Source organism: Elephantulus edwardii, unplaced genomic scaffold (assembly GCF_000299155.1).
Source record: "Elephantulus edwardii isolate Elephantulus edwardi_28Jun2011 unplaced genomic scaffold, EleEdw1.0 scaffold00319, whole genome shotgun sequence".
In the NCBI taxonomy this organism is placed as follows: Eukaryota; Metazoa; Chordata; class Mammalia; order Macroscelidea; family Macroscelididae; genus Elephantulus; species Elephantulus edwardii.
Window position 1 is genome coordinate 1,313,977 of NW_006400069.1, and position 27,671 is coordinate 1,341,647.

The 27,671-nt window shown below is 38.3% G+C and overlaps 1 protein-coding gene and 1 pseudogene across 1 annotated transcript in view; both read left to right on the forward strand.

Annotated features, from left to right (window-relative positions):
- Positions 1–27,671, forward strand: part of TARSL2 (threonyl-tRNA synthetase-like 2) — a 197,410-nt gene that overhangs the window by 28,880 nt on the left and 140,859 nt on the right. The window contains 1 exon segment of the mRNA XM_006901325.1: positions 6,536–6,659. Coding sequence (XP_006901387.1) covers positions 6,536–6,659 — 124 coding nt within the window.
- Positions 19,318–21,511, forward strand: LOC102872013 (annotated as a pseudogene).

A 27,671-nucleotide genomic window follows, 5' to 3' on the forward strand; every position in this document is an offset into this window, starting at 1 on the left:
TGCTGATGTGCTGTTCTAATCGTTTTTGGATGATCTTCAGCAGAATCTTGCTTGCATGTGAAATCAGTGACACTGTTCTGTAGTTTCCACACTCCGTTGACTCACCTTTCTATTACATTGATTGTGTTTTTTATGTTGAACCATCCTTGCAAAACTTTTATGAATCGCACTTGGTCATGGTGAATTTTTTTTTAATGTATCATCGGTTTCTATTGTTGTTGTAAAGTGTCATAGAGTCAAAGGTGACTCATAGCTACCCTATGAACAAAAGTCCTGGACACCTGTATAACTTTCTTCCTTTCTCCAGGTTCATAGGGTTTCCAGAGGTAAGCTATTTTGGAAGTGGATGCCACTCCTGCTTCCAAGCTTGTTTTAATCGGTTAGCTCCACCAAACACTCTCCTCCATGGGTAACCATTCTCGCATTTGACTCATCAGTGTCACAGTGTTCAGCTTCACAGGAACCACGAGTTACCTCTGTACAGCTAGTGGACATAACAGGGTTACTCGACCTAGAAGAATGTTTCACCAAAAACAATTAAAGGCAGGCCTGAGGACCGCGGCGTAGAGTCACCCACCTTTGGCTTGGGAGCATGACATCCGTCTGCTAGGCCAACTGCTCTCTCTCTCTCTCTCTCTCTCTCTGTCTCTCTCTCTCTCCTCTTGTTGTTGTTAAGTGCCGTCGAGTCATAGGCAACTCATAGCGATCCTGTGAATGAAAGTCCTGGATGCTGTATAACTTGTCCTTTCTCCAGATTCATAGGATTTCCAGAGGTAAGCTATTATGGTTTCTATTGGCCAAGATGTTATTAAGTATTGATTGTGGTTGTTGTCAAGTGTTGACTGAGTTGCTACTAATTTTAAATGTTGAAAGAAAAACAAATCAGTAGCTCACTAATATCTCCAAGATAAAGTCCAGACTCTTTAGCCTGGCACAAGAGGGTTACCAATCATCACCAGACTTCTACCTGCTCTCTGCCTCTCAGCCCACAACCATCTCACATTTCCTGTGTTAGTCCTCCCGCAGGCTGTTTCTGACAGCCTTGCCTTGGCCCCATGTTATCTTTGCCTTTATGTCCCCATCCTTCTTTTCCTTTGTAACTGCTCTAATTTCAAACTCAGCACAAGTTATCATCTAATCAGGGATTCATTCCTGAGCCTCAAGTAGCACTCACACTTGTATTGGAGCTCATGCCTTTTAGAAATAGAATATGAGCCACATATTCAAATTAAGATTTTTCTAGGAATATTTTTAAAAGTAAGGAGGCTGCGAAAAGTCTTCCCTTGTCTTTTGCCTATTTTGTAACTGGATTATCAGCCTTTTTCTTGTGGAGGCTTTTTGTTGTTGTTGTGTACCACAGAGTTGGAACTAACTCTCTGGTAGGTTTTCAGAGGTAGTTGCACAGGAGGAAATGGTCCATCTTTCTCCCACAGGGCAGCAGGTGGTCTTGAACTGCATGCTTTTAGGATTGCAGCACGCTTCTTGCCACTAGGCCACCAGAGCTCCCTGAAGGCCCTTTAGTTTTCTGTAAACTTTTGTTATGAGATTCTTGTCTGAGATCGTACTGCTAAATGTTTTATCCTCAGTCAGTAGGTTTTCTTTTCACCTTATTGGAAAAAGTTTTAATGCACACAGGGATTTAATCTTTAGAAGGTACCAGTCATCAATTTTATACTCTCCTGGTTGTGAAAGACAGTCAGATGGCCACCAGATATATGAAGAAATGCTCAAAATAACTGGCAATAGAAGAAATGCAAATTAAAACTACAATGAGATCCTATCTTACCCCAGTTGTGTTACCGTCAAGTCGGAATGGACCCATAGCTGACCCTCTAGAAGGTTTTCAGAGGCAGTAAATAGCACAGGAGGAGACTGCCCATCTTTCTCCTGCAAAGCAGCTGGGGCATTCTAACTGCAAGCTTTCAGGACTACAGTGTAGATTCTTACCACTAGGCCAACAGAGCTCCCTATCTCACCCCAGTAGCAGTGGCAAAGTTTAACAGGAAAGAAAGCAATAAATGTTGGAAAGGATGCGGAACGATAAGAACTTTCATAAACTATTGGTGGGATTGTAAAGTGGACAAGCATTCTGTAAGGCAGTTTGACATTTCCTTATAGAGTTGAACATAGAAATTCCATATGACCTGGCTATTCCACTGCTAGGAATATACCCTGAGAAAATAAGAACTGAGACACAAACAGAGACTTGTATACCAATGTTCATAGCAGGGTTATTCACAATCACAAGAACATAGAAAAAGCCCAAATGTCCAAATATAATCAAAGGGATTGAGAGATTGTGATACATTCATACAAGGGAATACTATGTAGCACTCAAGAGCAACAATTTTGAAAATTACTACATGACTTAGAAGAGACTGGAGACTATTATGCTGAGTGAACTAACTCAGTCTCATAAGAACAAATTCTGCATAAGACCATTATTGTAAAAATAGAAGGATAATGCTTGGGAGGGTGGAGGGACAGCGCAGGAGGGGAAGGCCCTCTATGAGGTGGATTGATTCAGTGACTGGGATAATCAGGATGGGAGTGTCAGAGACAGTGCAATTGGCACAGGATAGAGCAGAGTTTAGGGCTGTTGTACATAGGGTCGCTATGAGTTGCAAGCAACTCGACTGCACATAACAGCAACAACATGTTCATGAGAGATATTGGCCTATAGTTTTCTATTTTGTTGGTGTCTTTACTTGGCTTGCCTCTATCATTCCTTAATCAACTTATTTGTGTCTTCTCCTTTTTTTCTTTTGTTAAATTTGCCAATAGTTTGTCTATTTTTTTTAATCCCTTAAAAAAAACCCAGCTCCTGGTCTTATTGATGGTTTCAAATGTTTTTCTGTTTTCTATCTTATTGATTTTAACTCTTATCCTCATAATTTCCTTTCTTCTAGAGGCTGTTGGGTTAGATTGTTGTTCTTTTTCTCTTTCATCAAAATGTTGAGTTAGATAATTTATTTTGCTTTTTTCTTTGTTTTTTGTGTGTTTACCTATTGCTATGAACTGGCCCCAGAAGACTGCCTTAGTTGCATCCCACAGATTTTTGTATGTTGTGTTTTCATTATCATTTGTTTTAAGGAACTTTTTAATTTCATTCTTTATTTCTTAGTGTAACTCAGTCATGTTCAAGCAGGGTGTTATTTAGCTTCCACACTGATGGCATTGTAAGCTTTATCCTCTAGTGGTTATTTTCTAGTTTTATGGCATTGTGGTCTGAGAAGATATTTTATTTCAATGTTTTTTAATTTCTTGAGGCTTGCATTGTGCCCTATATGTGATAAATTCTGGAGAATGTACCATGTGCACTTGAAAAGAAAATTAATTGAGTGCAGTGCTTGAACTACATCCACAAGATTGAGTTGGCTGGCTGTATAGTTTAATTCTTCTGCATCTTTGTTCAGTTTCTTTTGAGTTGACCTACCTTTTGGCGAGAGTGGTGTATTAAAGTCTTCTACCACTATTGTGGTGCTATTTCTTTTTTCAGTTCTGTTAACAATTGTTTTATGTATTTAGCAGGTCTATAATTTGATGCATAGATGTTGATCAATGTTATGTCCTCTTGATCTATCATGCCTTTAATCACTGTATAATGCCCTTCCTTATCTTTTATGGTGATTTTCATTCTGAAGTCTATTTTATTAGTGATTAGAGCTGCCACTCCTGCTTTTTTGTGGATGCCATTTGCTTGGTATATTTTCCCCCCAGCCTTTGATTTTGAGTCTATCTTTCTTTTCGTTTATTAGATGTGTCTCTTGTATACAACATATTGATGAGTTTTGATTTTTTTATTCTGCTACTCTTTTTCTCTTGATTGGTACATTAAGCGCATTCATGTAAAATGTAATCATTGACAGGCCACGTTTTATCATTGCCATTTTGCTGTGTTTCTTTTTTTGTTGTTTCTTGTTACTATAATCCAAACACTTTCCTTTGGTGTCTTTGTGTGTAGGACTTCCCTTAAAAGTTCTTGTAGGTTTGATCTTATTTTCACAAAATCCTTAATTTCTTTTCTGTGAAGGATGTGATTTCTCCTTTGTATTTGATAGAAAGCTTTTCTGGGTACAGGATCCTGGGTTTGCAATTGTTTTCTTTCTACTTTCTATATATACCATCCCATTGTCTTCTTGCTCACGTGGTTTCTGTTGAAAAATCAGAACTTGATCTCATTGCTTTTCCTTTGTAGGTGACTCTTCGATTTTCTCGTGCTACTTTAAATATTCTAGAGTTTAGGGCTGTTGTACATAGGGTCGCTATGAGTCCCAAGCGACTCGACAGCGCCTAACAACATCTTTTATTTGGAGAATTTTACTGTGATATGTCTTGATGTTTTCCTTTTGTGGTCTAGTCTATTTGGTGTTCACTGAGCTTCCTGAATGTGGAATTCCTCATTCTTCATAATACCTGAGAAGTTTTCTTCTAGTACCTCTACCAGAGTTTTCTCAGTGATTTTTCCCTATTCCTGTCATTTTCTAGAATTCCAATCATATGCATGTTATTCCTTTTGATATCATCCCACATACTTCTAATATATTCTTCATTTTCTTTATGTCTCATCTCTGATTTTTCTTCTAGTATGTTTCCATTGAGGTTTTTGTCTTCCAGCCCACAGACTCACTGCTCCAACTCTTCTGTTCTACTTTTTTGTCCTTCCAACGTGTTGGGCACTTCTGCCATTTCAGTCTTAATATCCTGGATTACATTTTCCTGCCTTTCTGTTATTTCTAGTACTGTCTCTATATTGTACAATATATAGTACAATATTGTACAATATATATTACAATCTCTATATTGTGATGATTTTTTAAGTTCTTGTATCTCTTTATCTATAGTTTCTATTCTTTCTTCCATGTTTTGCATTTTCTTCCATATTTGTGCAAGTTCCTCCTCATCAATATATTTCTTCTGGCTCTGGAGCATTTGCTTTCTTGTGGGTTTCCATTGCTTCTTCCATCATTTACACCTTCTTCTGTAGCTGTTCAAATAACTCTTCATCAATACATTTTTTTTTCTGGTTCTCTACCTCTACATTATCTCTTTTATCTGTGACTTTCATTGTTTCCTCCATCATTTGTACTTTTTATCTGTAGCTGTTCAAAGGTCTCCATATCAACATATATCATCTTGATTTTGAGGTCTTAAAGAGGTCTCTCTGGTTTGGTTTTTGGAGGGTTTTTTTTAAAAGACTTAATTTGTTTCTTCCTGATGATATTTGAAGTTGCCTGTTGCTTTCTTGACATTATGTGAAGTTTTTCTTGATAAATATTAGGGCGTTTCTATTGTGTCTGTGAATGTGGTTGTTTTTTCCCTTTGTAATGCTACTAGTTAGTTTCCAAGTTAAAATGTGATGAGGTACTCATTCCACTCTAAGTCTTTTTGGGAAAATTTGCCTTTCTTAAAGCCCTTGAAGTTCTCTCTCTGCTCTGCACTGTAGCCCTATAGGAATCTCATCTTTAAGTAATCCCCTGACATCAACTCTATAGGTCTTCTTCATATATGAAGTGGCTTAGTGCTCAAGCAGTTTCTTATGTACCCTTTCTCCTGGAGCTTAATGTCTTCCTTCCTCTCTGGAATGGCAGGAGATCAGGGTTGCTTGTTCAAACAACTTCCATGCAGGGCATCTCAAGTCAGCCCTCCTTCTCTCTTCCAGACAGCTACAAAAATCTCTTCCCTCTGCCTGAACTTCTGTGTATTAAAATCTCTTGTCTTGTTTGTTCCCTGGGATGGCCCTGTAACCTCACATGCAAGTATCCCCAATGGAGCTAGCCACGAGTCCAGAAACACCTCAGATCTGTATCCCCACAGGCAATGGGGAGTGCTTGCTCTTGACACAGAGCCTTCACCAGTCCTGTCCTTTTCTTCTGCAGATTGGTGTGCTCCTTTTTCTCTGATGTGGAGGGAGATCAGACCCCCTACCTGGGTGAGCTCTATGCAGATGATTACTTGTCAGCCCTTTGTTACTGGGAGCCAAGAAAATTCTTCCCTGTGTGCAAAGTTCTGCACACTAAAGTCTCTTATCCTGCTTGGCCCCTGGCATGCCCTGCAGCCACAGAGGCAAGGACCCCCATATGGAGGTATCTACAACCCCAGAGATGCCTCAGTCCTATCACAGACAATGAGGAGTGCTCACTTTCAGCACAGAGCCCCTGCCTCTCCTGAGCTTTTCTCTTGAGGCTTGGTGTTCTTTTGTGCCATTTTTTGAGGAGGAAGAAAAAAGATTCGTGGACAGAGGAGAAGGGGAGGAAATTATCAAAAAAACAGTGGAGACACACAGAATAAATGTCTCTATATGTCATCTTTATCCTTACACCTTCTCTATTTTCTAACTTTACTACAATAGACACACATTTTTGTGCTTAAAATCAATGTTTTCAAGATAAAAAAACAACAACCCTGACTTGTTAGATTGTATTCCTACCCTTCCTCTATATAAGTTCTGAAAAGTATTTTACTTTATTTGTTTTACTTTGTTGTTGTTGCTGTTAATGAATTTTTAATTCCCAAGTGGTTTTTCTCTTCCTAGTAAAGAACTGGCTGAAAGCACAGTGATCGCTAAAGTCAACGGTGAATTATGGGACTTGGACCGTGCTCTGGACCAAGATTCCACTCTGGATCTGCTTACGTTTGAGAATGAGGAAGCCCAAGCTGTAAGTATTTAAAAATAAAACTGAGTGTTTATGTTTTAAACATGTTGTATAGTAAGCCACATTTTGAAGTAAAAATATTAGGATTCTTTTAACTAGATGAGAAGACATTTTTTTTGCCTTCTGAGATTTAAATTTGTGTTCTGGTATTTAACACATAATTAATAAGTTGCTATTGAAAGTAGTTGCTGAAATAGCTCATATTTATGATTTCTTAAAATGATTGTTTTCTGAAGTTGCTAGATGCTGTAAAGTCAACTACTAATCATAAATTAGGATGTTTTATTAAATCTGAGTGTATTTGAAATGAAGTTTTTAAATGAATTTTCATTGTACTTTAATATGTAGAGAAAATTCATCAAGTCTCAAATACCATTTAAATATTTGTTAAAATAACATTCTGTAACATAAATTTTATATTTTGGCAGACATTTTCTATCACGTTAACTTTGTAGTCTCCCTTGGAATGACCTGTTGTTTGCACACAAACCAACCTGTGATTCTTGAAATATTGAGCCAAGCTGTAAGAATGATATTATAATGACTTTCAATCGAAAATATATAAACTGTAAACACTAAATAGCTAAACAATATAATATTAATAAAACCATTCAAAAGTGTATAGGGGGAAAAAAATAAAGAAAAAAAGTGTATGAGGAGAGGGGTATAGATTGACCCTAAGCAGCAAGTTCTCACAAGAGTGTGAATAGACTGGAGCTCATACACTGCTGATGGGATTGTAAAATGGTGTACTTCTGTGAAAAGCAGTTTTTGTGTTGGTGTCTTTTTCTCTCAATTGGCAGCATCAGGATGAATGGTGAAGAGATTGAGATTGTTCACAGGTTTAGTTTGCTTGGCTCCACAGTCAACACTCTTGGCACCAGTAGCCAGAAAATTAAAAAATGTATTGCCATGGGAAAGTCTGCTGTTAGGGACTTCGCCAAAGTACTGAAGAGCAATGGAGACTAAGGTGCATCTGATACAGGCCATGGTCTTTGTTATCAGTTGTTATGCATCAGAGAGTTGGACAATGCCAAAGGAGAATAGAAGGAGAATTGATGCCTTTGAGCTGTGGTGCTGGAGAAGAGTACTGAGGGTACCATGGACTGCTAAGAAAACAAACAGGTTTATCCTAGAGAGGGTTAAACTGGGCGGCTCCTTGGAGGCAAGGATTCTGAGGCTCCATCTAACATACTTTGGACATGTTGTAAGGAGGACAGGTCCTTGGAGAGGGACATCATGTTTGGTAGGGTGGAGGGACAGCACAGGAGAGGAAGGCCCTTTATGAGGTGGATTTATTCAGTGACCGGGGTAATCGGCAGGGAGTATCAGAGATAGTGCGATTGGCACAGGACAGAGCAGATTTTAGGGCTGTTGTATATGGGGTCGCTATGAGTGCAAGCGACTCGACAGCACATAACAACAACAACAACAACATCATTAATTTCAATGAAAATTTACAGAGACTTTGGACTTCCATTCATTCACTATTGCACTTTTCTCCCCTCCTCCCCTCTAGTACACTACACTCTTGGAAAAGAAAAAAAAATTCTATCATTGATTTACAAACCCTCCCCCAGGTCCACTCCACTATGTAGCCTTCGCTCTGGACTCCTGTCATGACAAAAATACCTAATCACATAACCCTTTTAAACACTTTTCTCCCTCATCTGTTTCAATGCAGTAAACATTATTGAACCCATCTTTCTCAGTCTCCCCCCGACCCCGATGTCAGTCCTGTTTTACAACAGTGGCACCATGCAGTACTTGTCCTTTTGTGACTGAGATATTTCACTCCGTATAATGTCCTCAGGGTCACCCATTTTTAATAATATTGTATGAGTTCCTTGTTTTTCAATGCAGGGTAGTATTCCATTATGTGAATATACCACAGCTTCTCTCTCCATTCATTTGTTGATGGACCCTTAGGTTGTTTCCAACTCTTTGCTATTGTGATCGAAGCAGTAATAAACATGGGTGTGCATATATCTGCTTGGATGTCAGTTATGGTCTCTTTGGGGTATATTCCCAATAGTGGAATTGCTAGGTTGAATGGTGTCTCTATTTGCAACTTTTTGAGAAAGCTCCATACAGCCTTCCACAGTGGTTGCACCATTTTACACTCCCACCAACAGTTCCAGTTTCTCCACAACCTCGCCAGCATTTGTTGCTTGTTAAATTGTTGTTCTGTTAAATTTTAGAAAACAGTTTTGTGATTTCTTAAAAAGTTGGGAATAGAAATACAATTTGATGTAGCAATCCCACTTTTAGGAATGTATCTTAAATGAAAAAGAGTTGTGACATGAACAAATATATGCACACCCATGTTTATTTTAGCCATATTCACAATATAAAAATCTATACATAACACAAATACCCACTTACAGATGAATTCGTAAAGAAACTGGTACTTTCACACAATAGAATACTATAAAACACAATAAAGAATTTACAAAGCACTGTCTTAACATTGATTAATCTAGAGATGAAACAGTCAATGTTGAGGCTCTGCTCCAGCCATTTTGAAATATATTCAGAAAGATTTTACTTGCATGTGTATTAATGATTATTGTTGTTGTTATGTGCTGTCAGTTCAGACTCACATGCAAAATAGCTCTGAACCATGCCCTATCCTATGTCAGTCTCACTGTCTCCAACACACCTGCACCCTAACCCCAGTTACCGAATCAATCTGTCTTCTACAGGGTCTTCCACTCTTGCCCTGTCCTTACACCATTCTATGTATGATGTCCTCCTCCAAGGACTGGTCCCTCCTGGCAATAAGCTCAAAGAATGTCAGATGGAGCTTCAAAATTTTTGCCTCCAAGGATTAATTTGGGTTTACTTTCTCCAGGACTTCTCCATTTACTCTTTTGGCAGTCCATGGTGTGTTCAGTACTCTTCTTCAGCATAATTCAAAAGCATGCATCTACTCATCTCTCATCCTTAGTCATTGTCCAGCTTTCTGATACACAAGTAAGTGCAAATACCATGATCAGGATCAGGATCACCTAAGTCTCTATATGGACATTGTTGCACTTTAGCACTCTGGAGAGGTCCCCGACAGCAGATTTCCCCAACACAATTAGTTTAATTTCCTCATTGTTGGCACCAAGAGTGTTTATTGTGGAAGCTGAAAGTGTTCACAATCTCAATCTGTTCTCCATCTATCATGGTAATTCCAATTGATACAGTGGTGAGAAATTGTTTTCTTGATGTTGAGTTTCAATCCATATTGAACACTGCAGTCCTTGACCTTCTGCAGCAAATGTCTCAAGTCCTCTTCAGTTTCAGCAAGCAAGGTTGTGTCATCTGCCTAACACAGGTTGTTGAGTCTCCCTTCAATCCTGATGCCTCATTCTTCCTCATAAATTCTAGCCTCCTGAATGATCTGTTCTGCATATAGATTGAAAAGTTATGAAGACTGGACACATCCCTGATGCACTTCTTTTTTTTATTTTGAACCTGGTCTAAGTATAGGTTTCTCATGAGCACAATCAGTGTTCTGGGCTCCCATTCTTCTCAAGGTTAGCCACAGTCAATGAAACACAGATAAACATTCTTCTTGTAACCTCTCCTATCTGCCAAAATTCATCTCACATTGGATACGATGTCCTTAGTGCCACAGCCTATTCCAAACCCAGCTTATATTTCTGGTAGTTCTTTATCTATGCACTGTTCTAGTCATTTTGGATAATCGTCAGCAGGATTTTGCTTGTGTGTGATATGGTGCAATAATTTCCACACTCTATTGGATCACCTTTTTTGGGAATAGGTATAAATATGGATCTCTTTCAGACAGTTGGCCAGGTAGTTGTCCTCTAGGTTTCCTGAAACAACCTGGTGAGCATATCCAGGGCTGCATCTTTGTTGGAATATGTCAACTGGTATTCCAGCAATTGCTGGGGCCTTGTTCCCCCCACCCCCAATTCCTTTCAGAGCAGCTTGAACTTCCTCCTTCATCACCATTGTCTGTTGGATATATGATATTTCATTAAATTCTTCTGTATCAGCCAGTTCTCTTTGGTACAGTGACTCTATTACTCCTTCTGTCTTCTTTTGATGCTTTCTGGATCATTCAATATTCTGCCCATAACATTCTTAAGTATTGCCACTAGTGGCTTGAATTTGTTCTTCAGTTCCTTCAGTGTAAAAAATGCCAAGTGAGTTCAGTCTATTTGCTTTCATTATAATATTTCATTATATTTCATTTCATTATAATATTTTGCTTTGTCTTCCTGAGCTACCCTTTGAAATCTTCTGTTAGCTCCTTAATTTCTTGATTTCTCTCTTTTGCTTTGGCTTCTTGGCACTCTAATGCAATAATCAGTCTCCTCTGATATTCATCTAGATCTTTTCTTGCTCATCCATCTTTGTAATGACCTTTTGGATTCTTTCTGGATGATATTCTTGATATCCTTTCACAGCTCATCTGATCTTTGTTCTTCAGTTTTCAAGGCCTCAAACCTATTCATGAGATGGTTTTTAAATTCAGGTGGGATAGACTCAAGGTCAAGTTTTGGTTCTTTCAGGTTTGCTTTAATTTTCCTTAGCTTTAGTTTGGACTTATATATGAATAGTTGGTGGTCTGTTCCACAATCAGCACCTGGCCCAGTTTTCATAGCTGATATTGAGCTTCTTTCTATAGATACAATCAATCTGATTCCTGTGCAGGCTGTCAGGTGAGGTCCATGTGTATAGCTGCCATTTATGTTTCTTATAAATGTATTGACAATGAATAAATCATTGCATGAAATTCTATCATTTATCCAGCATCATTTCTATCACCTCATTCATGTTTTCTGATTATTGATCCTTCTTCTCTGTTTCCAACTTTTGTATTTCAGTCTAACATTATTATCAATGAATTTGGTTGCATGTTCAATTGATTTCTGACTATAAAAGTTGATAGGAATAATCTGTTTTCTCCTTTTTGATCTGGTTGTTGGTGCGTATGCTTGAATGATAGAGGTATTAATGGTCTTCCTTGTATGAGTATGGGTATTATCTTATTGTTCACAGCATTGTATTTAAGGTGAATCTAGAAATAGTTTCTTAAACTATGAATGTGACCCTATTTCTCCTTACCTTTTCATATCCAGTGTAATAAATTGTAAGATTGTCTGATTCAAAATGTTCCATGTTAATGAATCTCATTTCACCAATGCCTAGTACGTCAATATTTATGCATTCCATTTTTTCCATAACAATGTACAATTTTCCTGCATTCATGCTTCTTGCATTACATGTTCCAATCACTAGTGTCTGCTTGCAACTGTTCTTCCTCCTTTTTGTTTCATAATATGAGGGCTCAGCCTCTGGTGCCATATCTGCTAGTCTAATCTAACTATGATATATCATACATAGGATTTTCAAAGGTTAGTTATTTTGGAGGTTGATGGCCAGTCCTTCTCCATAGTCTGTCTTAATTTGGATGCTCAGCTTTGTGACAATAACTTAAAGAGAATAATGGTCATATAAAACTAATAGAATGATATAATGTTCAAGTTTAAAGTGCATTTAATTAGCATTTCTCTTTATAAACATAACCCAAAAAGCCAAACTCATTGCAATAGCTCATTTCAAATCTTAGTAAGCCTATAGTGCAAAATAGAACTGCCCTGTAATTTCAAAGGTGAGCAGTTTCATTCTGTTGAAAATAAGGCCACTGGGTTGGAGCCAATTTAATGGCACCTAATAACAGACTTTACAGAAGCAGAGTGCTACGTCTTTCTCATGCACAGCAGCTGGTAAATTTGAGCATCTGGTTGGAAGCTAAGCACTTAGCCTCCAGGGCTCCTCTTTATGAATTTCATACTTAGTAAAAGGATATGTTTAAATATATGCTGTATTTTAATGTTTAACAAAATTACAGGTAAAGTCATGTGTGCACCTATAATATCATGCTCCACAAAGCATAAAGAACTTAACCGAAGCTGTGAAAAACCCAAGATAATATTATAATGTAATATGCACAGACCTGGAATTGGAGAATAAAAAGGGAAGAACTTGCTCTACATTTCTCAGGCTGAGAGAATTAAAAATCAAATTTAAGCTTCATATCACACTGTTGAGAGATACTATGGGCAATATATAGACCCAGAATGCAACAAAAGAAGATGGAGGGAATACACAGAATCAGTGTGCCAGAAAGAACTGATTGACATTGAAAAATTTCAGGACATAACATTATGAACAGGAGCCAATAGTAAGGAAGGAGGAAGTAGAAGCTACATTGACAAAGAATAAGGTCTCAGGAATCAATAGGATACCAACTGACTTGTTTCAAACAACAGATGGATGTGTTCGCTAGTCTACTATGCTAGGAAATGTGGAAGACTGCTGTCTGGCCAACAGATTGGTGGTGGTGGTTGTTGTTTGTGTCATCAAATTGCCTGTGACTCATAGCGACCCTATATACAACAGCTCTGAAACCTGCCCTTTCCTGAGCCAGTCTAACTGATTCTGACACACCTACCCGAATTGCCGCAGTTACTGATTCAATCCATCTCATCAGGCGTCTTTCTCTCCTGTGCTGTCCCTCCACCCTTCCAAGCATGATGTCCTTCTCCAACGATCAGCCCCTCCTGGCTCAAAGTATCTGAGATGGAGCTTTAAAATCCTAGCCTCCAAGGAGAAATTTGATTTCACTTTCTCCAAGAAAGACCTATTTTTTCTTTCTTTCTTGGCAGTCCATGGTATGTTCAAGACTCTTCTCCAGCACCACAACTCAAAGGTATTGATTCTTCTGTCATCTTTAGTCATTTTTCCAGCTCCCTGAAGCCTAGAAAGTAATTGTGAAGACCATGCCCTGTATCAGGTACACCTTAGTCTATAGACTGACATAGTTAGTTCTCAGTGCTTTGGAGAAGTCCCTGACAGTAGATTTACCTAATACAATTCATCTTCTGATTTCCTAACTGCTTATGCTAAGAGTGTTGATTGTGGAGCCAAACAAGCTATAACTGTTAACAACCTCAGTCTCTTCCTAATCTATCATGGTGCTGCCAATTCTCCCAGTGCCTTCTTGATGTTGAGCTTCAATCCATATTGAAGAACACAGTCCTTGACCTACTGCAGCTAGCACTTCAGGTCCTCCTCAGTTTCAGCAAGCAAGGTTGTGTCATCTGAATAATGTATGTTGTTGATGAGTCTTCCCCTAATCCTGATGCCACATTCCTCCTCATAAAGCCTTGCCATTATGTGCCATTGAGTCATCTGTGTCTCATAGCGACCCTATGTACAACAGCCCTAAAACCTACCCTATCCTGTGCCAGTCTTATTGCCTCTGACACATCTATTCCCATTTCTCTAGTCACTGAATTAATCTTATCGTAGGTCTTCCTCTCTTGCCCTGTCCCCCACCCTCCCAAACTTGTCATCCCCCTCCAAGGACTGGTTCCTCCTTGCAACATGTCCAAAAGTATGTCAGAATCCTTGCCTCCAAGGAGCAGCCTGATCTTACCTGATCTAGGATGAACTTGTTTGTTTTCCTAGCAGTCCATGTTATATTCAATACTCTTCTCCAGCACCACAGTTCAAAGGCATCAATTATCATTCTTAGTCATTGTCCAGCTTTCTGATGCATAACAAGTAATTGCAAAGACTCTGGCCTGGATCAGGCACACCTTAGTCTCCAGACTGGCATCGTTACTCTTCAGTAGTTTGGAGAGGTCACTGACAGCTGAATTTCCCAATGCAATTTGTCTTTTAATTTCATAGCTACTGGTACCTAGAGTGTTGATTGTGGAGCCAAGCAAACTGAAGCTGTCAACAATCTCAGTCTCTTCAGCATCTATCATGGTGCTGCCAATCAACCCAGTGGTGAGAATCTTTGTTTTCTTGATATTAAGCTTTAATTCATATTTAAGGCTGCAGTCCTTGACCTTCTGCAGTAAACGCTTCCGATCCTCATCAGTTTCAGCAAGCAGGGCTGTGTCATCTGAATAACGCAAATTGTTGATGAGTCTTCCTCCACATTTCTCCTCATAGAGCCCAGCTTTCTGAATAATCTGTTCTGCATATAGATTGAAAAGGTATGGGGATAGGACACATCCCTGGCATGTACCCTTCCCAATTTTTGAGCTATGCAATGTTTCTTTGCTCTATTCTGATGTCTGCCTTCTGGTCCAAGTATAGGTTTTACAAAAGCAAAATCAGGTGTTCTGGGATTCTCATTCTTCTCATAGATTAACCACAGTTTGCTGTGATCCACATAGTCAAATGTCTTTGCATAGTTTATTAAACAAATAGACATTTATCTGGTACTCTCTGCTTTCAGCCAAGATCCATCTAACATAGTAATATCCCTAGTACCAAAGCCTCTTCTAAACCCAGCCTGCACTTTGGGCATTTTCCTGTTGACGTTCTGTTCCAGTCATTTTTTTATAATTTTCAGCAGAATCTTGTTTGCTTGTGATATTAATGTTATTATTCAATGATTTCCAAACTCCTGGGTCACCCTTCTTTGGAATGGGAACAAATATATATCTCTTCCAGTCAGTTGGCCAAGTGGTTGTTCTCCAGATTTCTTGGCACAACTTGGTGAGCACTTTTAGGACAGCATCTGTTTGTTGAAATATGTCAATTGGTATGCTGTCACTTCCTGGGGCCTTGTTTTCCAGTTCTTTCAGAGCAGCTTGGACTTCTTCCTTCATCACCACAGGCTCTTGTTCATACATTGTTTCATGAAATTCTTCTGTGTCTGCCAATTCCTTTTGGTACAATGAATCTGTATATTCTTTCCATCTTCTTTTAATGCTTCCTGGATCATTTTAATATTCTGACCAAAGCATCCATGAATATTGCAGATAGAGGCTTGAATTTATTCTTCAGTTCCTTCAACTTAAGAAATACTGAGCAAGTTCAGCCCCTTTGATTTTCTGACTCGAGCTCTTTGCACATTTAATTTTAATATTTTGTCTTTCCATGCTGCCCTTTGAAATATTCTGTTCAGCTCCTTAATATCTTGATTTCTTCCCTTTGCTTTGGTTTCTTGGTGCTCTAGTGCAATATTCAGTGTCTCTTCTGATGTCCATCTTGGTTTTTTCTTCCTCCTTTGTCTTTGTAATGATGTCCCTCATTCTTCTTGGATGATCTTCTTGATATCCTCCCACAGCTCATCTGGTCTTTGCTCATTAGTGTTCAAGGCCTCAGACCTATTCCTGAGATTGATTTTTAATTCAGGTGGGATAGACCCAAAGTCAAATTTTGGTTCCCATGGATTTGATTTAATTTTCCTTAGTGTCAACTTGAATTTACATATGTGTAGTTGGTGGTTTATTCTGCAATCCGCACCTGGCCTAGTTTTCACAGCTGATACTGAGCTTCTCCAGCGATTCTTTCTGCCTCCTGAATGATCTGTTCTACATATAGATTGATAAGGTGTGGACCAACCACAAACGAATGGATTGAGAAATTATGGTACATTAACACAGTGGAATACTACATAGCATGCAGGAGCAATGATTTTGTAAATTACTATCTTACTTGGGAGGGTCTGAAGAGCATTATGCTATGAGAACTGACTCAGTTCCATAAGGACTAATACTGTATAAGATCATCATTGTAGAATAAGTATGAGGATCAAAGGGTGGGAAGGTAAAGGAAATGGGAAGATCTTGTGTGAAAAAACAATGTATTTGAACTCTGTAAAGAAATCAGTATAATACTTAAAAAGAGACTGATCATATAAAATTTTGTAGATGTTAAAAAAAAACCACAGAAAATCACCTATAAAGATAGGACACAGTCCTGACACCCTCCTTTCCTTATTTTAAACCATGAAGTGTTTCCTTGCTCTGTTCTAGGACTACTTCTTGGTTCAACTATAAGTTTCCTGTAAGCACAATCAAGTGTTCTGGGAGTCTCATTCTCCTCAAGGTTAACCATAATTTGTTGTGATCCCCACAGTCAAATGCCTTTGCATAGTCAATGAAAAACAGATACTCCTCTGGTACTCTTTGCTTTCTGCTAAGATCTATGTGACACTGGCAATAATGTCTCTAGAGTCATGACCTCCTTTAAACCCAGCTTGTATTTCTAATAGTTCTCTGTCAATGGACTGTTCCAGTAATTTCTGGATAATCTTCAAGTAGGATTTTGCCTGCATGTGATATTAATCATATTAATGATAATTTCCACAGTTTCAGGTCAACTTCTTTTGGAATGGGAATAAATATGGATCTCTTCCAGTCAGTTGGCCAGATTTCTATGCACAAACTGGTGAGCCCATGCAGTGCAGTATCTGTGTGTTAAAATATGTTAATTGGTATTCCACCAATTCCTGATGATTAATTTTTTGCCAAGTCCTTCAGAGCAGCCTGAACTTCTCCTTCATTACCATTGTCTCTTGATCATATGTTATTTCTTGAAATTCTCCTGTGTCAGCCAGTTCTTTTCAGTACAATGACTCTATATACTCCTTCCATCTTCTTTTAAGGCTTCCTGGATCATTCAACACTCTACGCATAGCATCCTTAAGTATTGCAACTCAAGCCTTCAATTTGTTCTTTATTTTCTTCAGCTTAAAAAATGTTGAGAGAGTTTGACATTTTTCTCAGACTCCAATTTTTGCACATTTCATTATAATACTTAGCTTTGTCTTTCTGTTCTGCCCTTAAAAATCTTATATTCAGCTCCTTAACTTTTTTATTTCTTCCCTTTGCTTTGGCTTCTTAGCTCTATAGTTAAATATTCAGAGTCTTTTCTGGCATCCATTTTGGTCGTTTCATTTTCTTCTTCAGTCTTTGTAATGATTTTGCATTCCTGATATCCTTCAATAGCTCATCTGGTATTCGTTCATTAATGTTCAAGGGCTCAAACCTGTTCCTAAGTTGGTTTTTAAATTCAGCAGGAACACACTCAAGGTCAAATTTTTATTCCTGTGGATTTGATTTTACCTTTCTTTACTTTTAATTTGAACTTGACAATGAATACTTGTTGGTCTGTTCTGCAAGCAAGTAGTACCTGGCCTAGTTTTCACTGCTGATATTCAACTTCACCAATGATTCCTTATACAAATGTAATCAATCTGATACCTATTTGTTCCCATTTCAAAAAAGATGATCCAATTGAGTGTGGAATCTATCAAACAATATCATTAATATCATATGCAAGCAAAAACATTAAAAAAGCAGCCAGAACATACACAGATAGGGAAATGCCAGAACTTCAAGCAAGATTTAGAAGAGGCTTTAGCACCAGGAATATCATTGTTGATGTCAACTGAATGCTGGATGAAAGTAAGGAATATCAGAAGAAAGTCTATTTGTGTCAAGTATTATAATGAAATGTGCAAAAACTGGAGTCTGAGAAAAATGCCAAACTCTCTCAACATTTTTTAAACTGAAGAAAATAAAGAACAAAAGGCATTTGACTGTATGGATCATAGTAAGTTGTGACTGACGTTGAGAGGAATAGGAGTTCCAGAGCACTTAATTGTGTTTATGCAGAACCTGTACCTGGATCAAGAGGCTATTTTGCAAACAGAGCAAGAGAAAATGGCATGGTTTAAAGCTGAGAAGGGAGTGTGTTGCATTCTATCTCTACCTATTCAATCTGTATACTAAGCAAATTATCTGAGAACCTGGACTCTATGAAAAGAGTGTGACATCAGGATTGGAGGGAGACTCATCAATAATCTGCACTGTGCAGATGACACAAGCTTGCTTCATTAAAATGAGGAGGACTTGAAGCACTTATTGCAGAAGATCAAAGAATGCAGCCTTCAGTATGAATTACTTCTCAATTTCAAGGAAACAAAAATACCACCGGACTTATAGGCAACATCATGATAGATGAAGAGAAGATTGAAATTCTCAACAGCTTCATCTTGCTTTGATCCACAGTTAACATCTTAATACGCAGTCAGCAAATCATAAGATGCATTGTAATGGGGGAAATCTGGAATTAGAGACCTCTCTGAATTATTAGGAGTAGTGGTGTCAGCTTGAGGACTAAATGATGTTCATCTGAGGGTTAAGATGCATCTGATTTAGGCCATAGTTTTTCTAATCACTTGCTGTACTTCTGAGAGCTGGACAATAGATAAGGATGATGGAAAAAGAATTGACGCTTTTGAGCTGTGGTGTTGGAGAAGAGCACTGAACATTCCATGAATGGCCAAGAGAACAAACTTATATATCTTGAAGAAGGTGCATCCAGAGTGCTTTTTGGAGGCAAGAATGATGAGGCTTCACCTCATATATTTTGGACATGTTGTTAGGAGGGGCTATTCCTTGGAGAGGAACATGATATTAGGAAGGATGGAGGGTCAGCAAAGGAGAGAAAGATTGTCAAGCCAGTGGACTGACACAGTGATTGCTGCAGTAGGCTCTTGTGTGTCAGGAAGTGTGAGAATGGCACAGGATAGGGCAGGGTTCAGATCTTTTATTCACAGAGACACTATGAATCATACTTGACGGCACCTAACAACAGCATCAATGTATAATCCCCCAAAAACCATATCCACTGCAGTTAAGTTGATGCTAACTTGCAACAACTTTCCATAGGGTTAACAAGGCTATAAGTCTTTTTAGGAAAACACTACCTAACTTTCTCCTGCAGAGTGCATTGTTGTTGTTGTTATGCACTATTGAGCCAGAATTGACCCATAGCTGACCCTCCAATGACATACCAAGCAACAGTGCCCACATATATCATGACAAAGTCCAGTACATACCACAACTGAACAGCATTATATGGCAACCACTACCAGGTGCCTCCTCCTTGCACAACTAACAGCACTGTACAATGAACAGATAATATATGTGGACACCCCACTGACTGACAAATATCAGAAGAAAGGAAGTTCAGAATCAATTATTACAACATTACTAAAATGTCTCAGAAGCAGCAGGCAAGATCAAACTACACAAGAAAACTCAATAAAATCACACACACACACACACACACACACACACACACACTCACACACTGATAAAAACAATGAGTCAATAGATACTTCAGAAGGAAAAAATAATACTCTGAGAAAGAATTCAGAAGGATAGCAAGTGTTTTCACATGATGGAAGAAATTAATGAAGAATTGTAGGAATCCACAAGAAAAATCTAGAAGAATTAAAAAAAAAAATCACTGTGGTACAAAATTGATAAAACAAGCACAATATGAGAAATCATAGGAAAATAAGAATTTTTTATCTGGAATAATAACACCAATACTTCAGAAGCTGTTAACATGTTGGAAGGCCAAAACAATAAAACTGAATAAATGGAATCATTGAAACAGATGTCAAAGTCCTTAACACAAAACACTAGAGGGAAGAGCAGAAATATGGAAGAAAAAAAATTTTTTAAAGGTAGTTATGTGAGAAATGATCAAGAGAAATAATCTACATTTGATTGGAATTCCAGTACAAGAAGAGGCCTAAAAAAAGCACTGAGAAATTGGTGGAAGATTTACTAGAAAAGTAACTTTTCAGATATTATAAAAAGTGAGAAAATATACATCTAAAAGATGGTGTGAACACCAAACAGAAGACACTCCAAAAGAAAAGCACTAAGACATTTTAAAAAAATTCTCAGAAATAAAAAACAAGGAAAGAATACTGAAAGCAACTTGAGATAAGTAAGAGTTACCGACAAAGTGTTAATAAGACTAAGATCTGATTTCTCATTAGAAACTTTGCAAGCAAGAAGACAATGGAATAGCAAATATAAAATACCAAAAGAAAACATCTGTAATTAAGAATCTGGTACCCAGCAATACTGTCCCTCAAATATGGCAATACTAGGACCTTCTCAGAAAAGCAGAAATAAGGACATTCATTAAAATATTAAAAGAACTCTGTGTGAACTTCTTCACATGAGATAGCACAGAAACGAGAATGAAATAGGCTTTCTGCAGGAGAACGCTGTGGAGGAAGCACCACTAAAGTGTTTATTCCCACAGCTGCCATGTCGAAGAGTCTCCTAAAGAGCTCAAACAGCTGCGGAAACTATTCATCTGAGGGCTGAGGTTTGAAATGATGGATGAAAGTCTGAGGAGCCATTTTGAGCAATAGGGGATGCTCAGGGACTGTGTGGTTATGAGAGCTCCAAATACCAAGTGCTCCCGAGGCTTTGGCTTTGTCACATACTCAACTGTGGAAGCGGTGGATGCAGCCATGAATGCAAGGCCCCACAAGGTGGATGGAAGTGTTGTGGAACCCAAGAGGGCTGTCTCGAGAGAAGATTCTCAAAGACCAGGTGCCCACATAACTGTGAAAAAGATCTGTGTTGATAGAATTAAAGAAGATACTGAAGAACATCACCTAAGAGATTATTTTGAGCAGTACAGGAAAATTGAAGTGATTGAAATCATGACTGACTGAGGCAGTGGCAAAAAAAGGGGCTTTGCTTTTGTAACTTTTGATGATCATGATTCTGTAGGTAAAATCATTATTCAGAAATATGATACTTTGAATGGTCACAATTGTGAAGTAAGGAAATCCCTGTCAAAGCAAGAGATGGCCAGTGCCTCCTCCACCCAGAGAGGTCGAAGTTGTTCTGAAAACTTTGGTTGTGGCCATGGAGGTGGATTTGGTGGGAATGACAACTTTGGTCGAGGAGGAAACTTCAGTGGATGAGGTAGCTTTGATGGCAGTCATGGCTGTGGAGGATATGGAGGCAGTGGAGACGGTTATAATGGATTTGGTAATGATGGGAGCAATTTTGGAGGTAGTGGAAGCTACAATGGCAATTACAACAATCAATTTTCAAATTTTGGACCCATGAAGGAAGGAAACTTTGGAGGCAGAAGTTCTGGTCCTTATGTTGGTGGTGGTCAATATTTTGCCAAACCACAAAACCAAGATGGCTATGGCAGCAGCCTATGGCAGTGGTAGACAGTTTTAGCAACTGTCAGGAAACAAAACTTAGCAGAAGAGGAGAGCCAGAGAAGTGACAGGGAAGCTACAGGTTACAACAGATTTGTGAACTCAGAAAAGCACTATGGTGGCAGGGCCTAGCCGCTACAAAGAAAACATGTTTTAGACAATACTCATGTGTATGGGCAAAAACCTTGAGGACTGCATTTGTGACTAATTGTGTAACAGGTTATTTTAGTTTCTGTTCTGTGAAAAGTGTAAAGCATTCTGAAAACAAGGGTTTAAATGTAGAATTTTTTTGATTGCTCAGTGTAATAGTCTGATCATTACATGAATAAATGTCTTTTTAAAAAAGAAAAAGAGAGAATGGAATAAAATAAACAGCAATACCACCAAAAAATGCAACAAAATAACAATAAAATGACCTTTGCTATTGATAATCACACTGAATACGAATGGATTAATTGTACCAGTTAAGAGAAAAAGAGTAACAATGTATAAGAAAATGAAACCTATAAAAATGCTGTCTGCAAGAGCCACTTGAGACACAAGGATAAGGAAACTAAAAATCAAAGGTGGAAAAACTATGTCAGATAAATGGCAATCAAAAAGAAGCGGGATTGACAAGTAATTACTAATAAAAAAGACTTCAACTTTTTATGTTGAAACCAGCAGAGAGACAAGAAAAGACATTATATGCTGATTAAAAGATCAGTGGAACAAGAGGTATTGAATAATAGAGCTGCACAATACACAAAAAAGATTTGAAGAAAGACAGCAATACAGTAATAGTAAGAAATTTCAATACACCACTCTCGTTGAAGGACAGAAAGGCTAGAAAGAAACACAAAGATGAAGATGGATTAGATTATACAATGAACCAGTTTGACCTTAAATACATACAGAAACTCCACTCAATGATAGTTTAATACGCATTCTTCTCCCAGTGTACATGGAGTGTTTTCCAAAATGAACCATATGTTCAGCCACAATGCAAAACTTTATAAATTAAAGGAAAAAAATTAAAATACTACAATGCATCTTCTCAGACCACGTGACATGAAATTAGAAATCAACAACAAGAGCGTAAAGGAGGAAACACTACATTTGGAAACTAAATAACAAGCTAGTGATCACTACTGGGTAATAGAAGAAATAAATGAAAAAGTTTTTTGAAACAAATGAGAGTGGAAACATAATGCAAAAAGCCTTTGAGACAAAGCAAAAGCAATACCCAAGGTTCAATGTATAGCAAATAAAAAAACACATCAAAGAGGAAGAAAGGATCAAAACCAACTCCTTAATTCAAGATCTCTAATGTGAAAAGGGCAGCAAGGCAACACCTCAGCTGTTAGAAGAAAGGAAATAATAAAGATATAAGCAGAAATAAACAAACAGACCATGGAAATGTATCAAAAAGACGAAGAGTTCTGGAGAAGAACAGCTACGTGGGCAGAGAGCAGCAACGGGAGGCGAGAACAACTCAGGCAGTCTGATGTGCTGAGGACAGGTGAAGTGGCAACTTAACATCTGTAAACGGACCACCAGCCCCGAACCCCTGGTGACACCTAAGCCCTGCCCACCTGTGCCCTGGTGGTGGCGTCACAGCCCCGGGACCCTGGGCCACCACCCCCTCCACAGTCCCGCTCCCCCACACCCCGCCCCCGACAGCAGTGCCACAGCTCTGCACCCCCATCTCCGGTGGCTGCGCCAAAGCTGCATGCCCCCGTGCCCCTGCACCTGTCACAGTCCTGTGCCCCTGAACCTGTCACAGTCCTGTGCCCCTGCACCCCCACCCCTGGAGGCGCACCACAGCCCGGCGATCCCCCAGGGCCACTAGAGAGTCCTTCATATTGCACAGAAAATTACCAACAAGGTGAGCCGGGAGAGTAAGATTTTGAATCAGAACTTTTGTTGGAACAATTAGTTTCTGAGCTACAGGAACACAAAGCCACAGCTCATCTGCTGTGGGACTAATCTGGCAGGAGAAAGACAAGTAGGATCCTGACAAGGTTTTCTTGGGCAACACTGATTGCCTGGGAGAGCACCCAAGGATGAGCTCAATGGTGGGAATTTGGCTGAGCTCTCTTGGGCCACCTCAACTACTCAGGAATGAGCGGGATGGTGGGAATTTGTCTGAACTTATGTGGACACCACAGACCAGCCAGAGGTGAGTGGGATGGTGGGAATTTGACTTTGACTTCTTGGGTCCCATTGGACTCAGGACCATGCTTGGACAGGGACTGCTGCGTGAGGGCACCTAGGTAAGTGCCACTGAGCAGGGATTGCTGAGTAAAAACCACTGGATGGGAGACAGACAGCTGGTTGAGTAGAGACCTCAATTGTGAGCACACTGACAGCTGAGATCTGAATGAGGTCCCCAAGTGGTTGACCTGCTTTTGTGATTGCCCCACCTGTGTGTCTGCCCCACCCCATTTGGATGCACACCTGTGCCCACACATGTGGTCAAACAATTTGCTTTTAAACTGGAGCACTTTGGCTGGACTTACCTACAAGAGGCTGTTCTCATAGGCTCTGAATTGACATTTCCCTGGAGTCAGAAGTCCAGAGAAAAACACAAGTGGCATGGCTGCCCAACTGATCTCTAGAGCATTGTCTTCAGATCAAGAACATATCAATGTCTCAAAGAAAGCAAGCCATCCCACACACTACACAAGTGCAAAGTTAAGATGTTACCTAAAAAGGGTGGCAGAGTATTAATGGATTTCCTGAAACCAGAAAATCTGATGGAACTTTCTGACACAAAATTAAAAAAAAACAAACAATAATTGCATATTTTCAATGGATGAAAGACAAACGTGAAGAATTACAGGATACTACAAGACAAAACCAGGAGGAACTAAAAAAATTAATAAATCCAGAACAATGTAGATAAAACAAATGAGACATTAGTGGCACTGGAAAAACAAGAAACCACTATCCAAAATATGAAGTCCAGTGTTTCAGATGTTATCAACATGATGGAAGGACACATGAGCAGAGTTAAAGAGATGGAACACAGAACCAGTGAAATAGAAGACAGAATTGTCACCACTGATCTGCTAGAGCAAAAAGCAGACACAAAAAGTGAGGAAAAAGAAGAAAAGGTAAGAATAATGTGGGACACCATCAAGAGAAATGAAATGCACATAATTGGAATATCAGAACAGGTAGAAGCAAGTAAAGGCACCGAAAAAGTTGTGGAAGAATTACTAGAGGAAAACTTCCCAGGCATAATGAAGAATGAGAGAATATATATATATGAAGCTCAGCAAACACTATATAGAATAGACCCCAAAAGAAAAACACCAAGGCATATCATAGCTAAAATTGTCAGAACCAAAGATAAGGAGAGAATCCTGAAAGTAGTGAGAGAGAAACAAAGAGTAACCTATAAGGGAGAACAGATAAGATTAAGTGGCTATTTCTCAGAAGAAACCATGTGAGCAAGAAAAGAGTGAAAGGACATATATCAAACACTCAGAGAAGACAACTGTTAATCAAGAATACTGTATCCTGCAAAATTATACATCAAATATGAAGGAGAGATCAAGATATTCCCAGAAAAACAGAACCTAAGAAAGTTTATAAAAACAAGACCAGGATTGCAGGAAAGAGACTCAGAGATGTCCTTCTTACAGAGATACTACAGAAAGCAGCAGGGACCAAAGTAACTAGCAACAACACCAAAAAGAACTCAATACAATGATAGTAATAAAACCTTGTCTCGCAATTTTCACACCAAATGTGAATGGTTTAAAAGCACCACTGAAGAGAAAAAGAGTAGCAGATTAGATTTTTTAAAAAAATCCATCAATATGTTGTCTACAAGAGACACACCAATGTGAAAACCATCACAAAGGACAAGGAAGGTCACTAAATAATGCTGAAAGGGTTAATAGAATAAGAGGACATAATAATAATAAATATCTATGCACCAAATGAAAGACCTACAAAATATATAAAACAAACAGTAACAAAACTGAAAAAGGAAATAGACAACAATACTATAGTAGTTGGAGACTTCAATACACCACTCTCAAGAAAAGATAGAACTACCAGAAAGAAACTCAACAAAAATACTGAAATTAAACCACACAATAAACCAACTCAATCTTGTAAATGTGCATAGGATAATGCACCCCCCAAAAGCACAGTATACCATATCTAATGTGCATGGAATGTTCTCCATTCTCCAGAATAGATCACATTCTAGGTCACAAGGCAAACACCAATAAATAAAAAAAACATAGAAATAATACAAAGCATTTTTTCAGACCATAATGCTACAAAATTAGAAATTAATAACAAGAAGATAAAGGAGAAAAACCATACATTTGGAATTTGAACAACACCTTGCTTGAACATGATTGGGTACTAGAAGAAATAAAAAATAAAATTATAAAGTTACTTGAAACAAATGACAATGAAAACACCACATACCAAAACCTCTGGGAAACAGCCAAAGCAGTAATCAAAGGTCAATTTATAGCAATAAGCAAACACATCATAAGGCAGGGGGGGAAAATGATCATTGACTCTCTAACCCAACATCTCCAAGAAATGGAAAAAGATCAGCAAGAAAATGGAATACCCTCTAAAAAAACTTAAATTATAAAAATTAGACCAGAAATAAATAGAAAACTGAAAAACAATTGAAACTATCAACAAACTAGGAGTTGGTTCTTTGAAAAGATCAGTAAAATTGACAAACCATTAGCAAAACTCACGAAAGAAAATAAGAAGACACAAATAATCTGAATAAGAGATGAATCAGGCAACATCACAAGAGAACCAACTAAAATAAAAAGACTAAGAGAGTATTATGAAAAGGTATACTCAAACGAATATGAAAAGCCAGAAGAAATTGACAAATACTTAGAAATGCACAACTTACCTAAAGTGACACAAAGTGAAATTGAGGATCTGAACAGACACATTACAAAAGAAGAAATTGAAAAGGTAATAAAACAACTTCCAACCAAAGCAAGCCCTGTCTCAGACGGTTTTACAAGTGAATTTTATCAAACATTCAGAGAAGAACTGTCACCAATTCTACATAAACTATTTCAGGAAATAGAAAAAGATGGAATTCTCCCATACTCAGTCTATGAAGCAAACTTATATTTGATAACAAAGCCAGGGAAGGAGACCACCAAAATAGAACACTATAGGTCAATATCTCTTATGAACATAAATGCAAAAATCCTGAATAAAATACTGGTCAATAAAATCCAATGATACACCAAAGAAATAAGTCACCACGACCAAGTGGGATTCATGACAGGTATGCAAGAATGGTTCAAGATAAGAAAAACAATTGATGTAATTCATCACATTAACAAAGCAAAGAACAAGAACCACATGAACCAATCAATTGGTGCAGAAAAGGCCTTTGACAAAATCCAACACCCTTTCCTGATTATAACACTCAACAAAACAGGATTAGGGGGAATTTCTTCAACATAGTAAAAAGTATTCATGCAAACCCAAGAGCCAACGTTGTTCTCAATGGGGAGAGGTTAAAGGAATTCCCTTTAAGAACCGGAACAATGCAAGGATGACCACTATCACCTCTCCTATTCAACATTGTATTGGAAGTCTTAGCAATAGCAATAAGACAAGAGAAGGAAATAAGTGGTATCCAAATTGGCAAATAGAAGATAAAACTATCTCTCTACACAGATGATATGATGCTATGCTTAGAAAATCCTAGAGACTCAGCAAGAAAATAATTGGACATAGTTGAACAGTTCAGCAAAGTAGCAGGATACAAGATCAACATACAAAAATCAGTTGGACTTCTCTACAGTAACAAAGAGAATACAGAGCCAGAACTAAGAAAAACAATACCCTTCACAATAGCTAATCACAAGATTAAATACTTGGGAGTAAATATAACCAGAAGCACAAAGGATCTATTCAAAGAAAATTACAAACTACAAGAAACAAAAAGAGACCTGGAGAAGTCGAAGGATATACCTTGCTCATGGACTGGAAGCCTCAATATTGTGAAAATGGCAATACTACCAAAGGCAATTTATACATTCAATGCATTCCCAATACAAATACCAATCCCATTCTTCAAGGAGATGGAAAAGGTAATCTCCAGTTTCATTTGGAATGGAAAGAAGCCCCGAATAAGCAAAGCACTCCTTAAAAACAGAAAAAATGTAGGAGGCATCTCT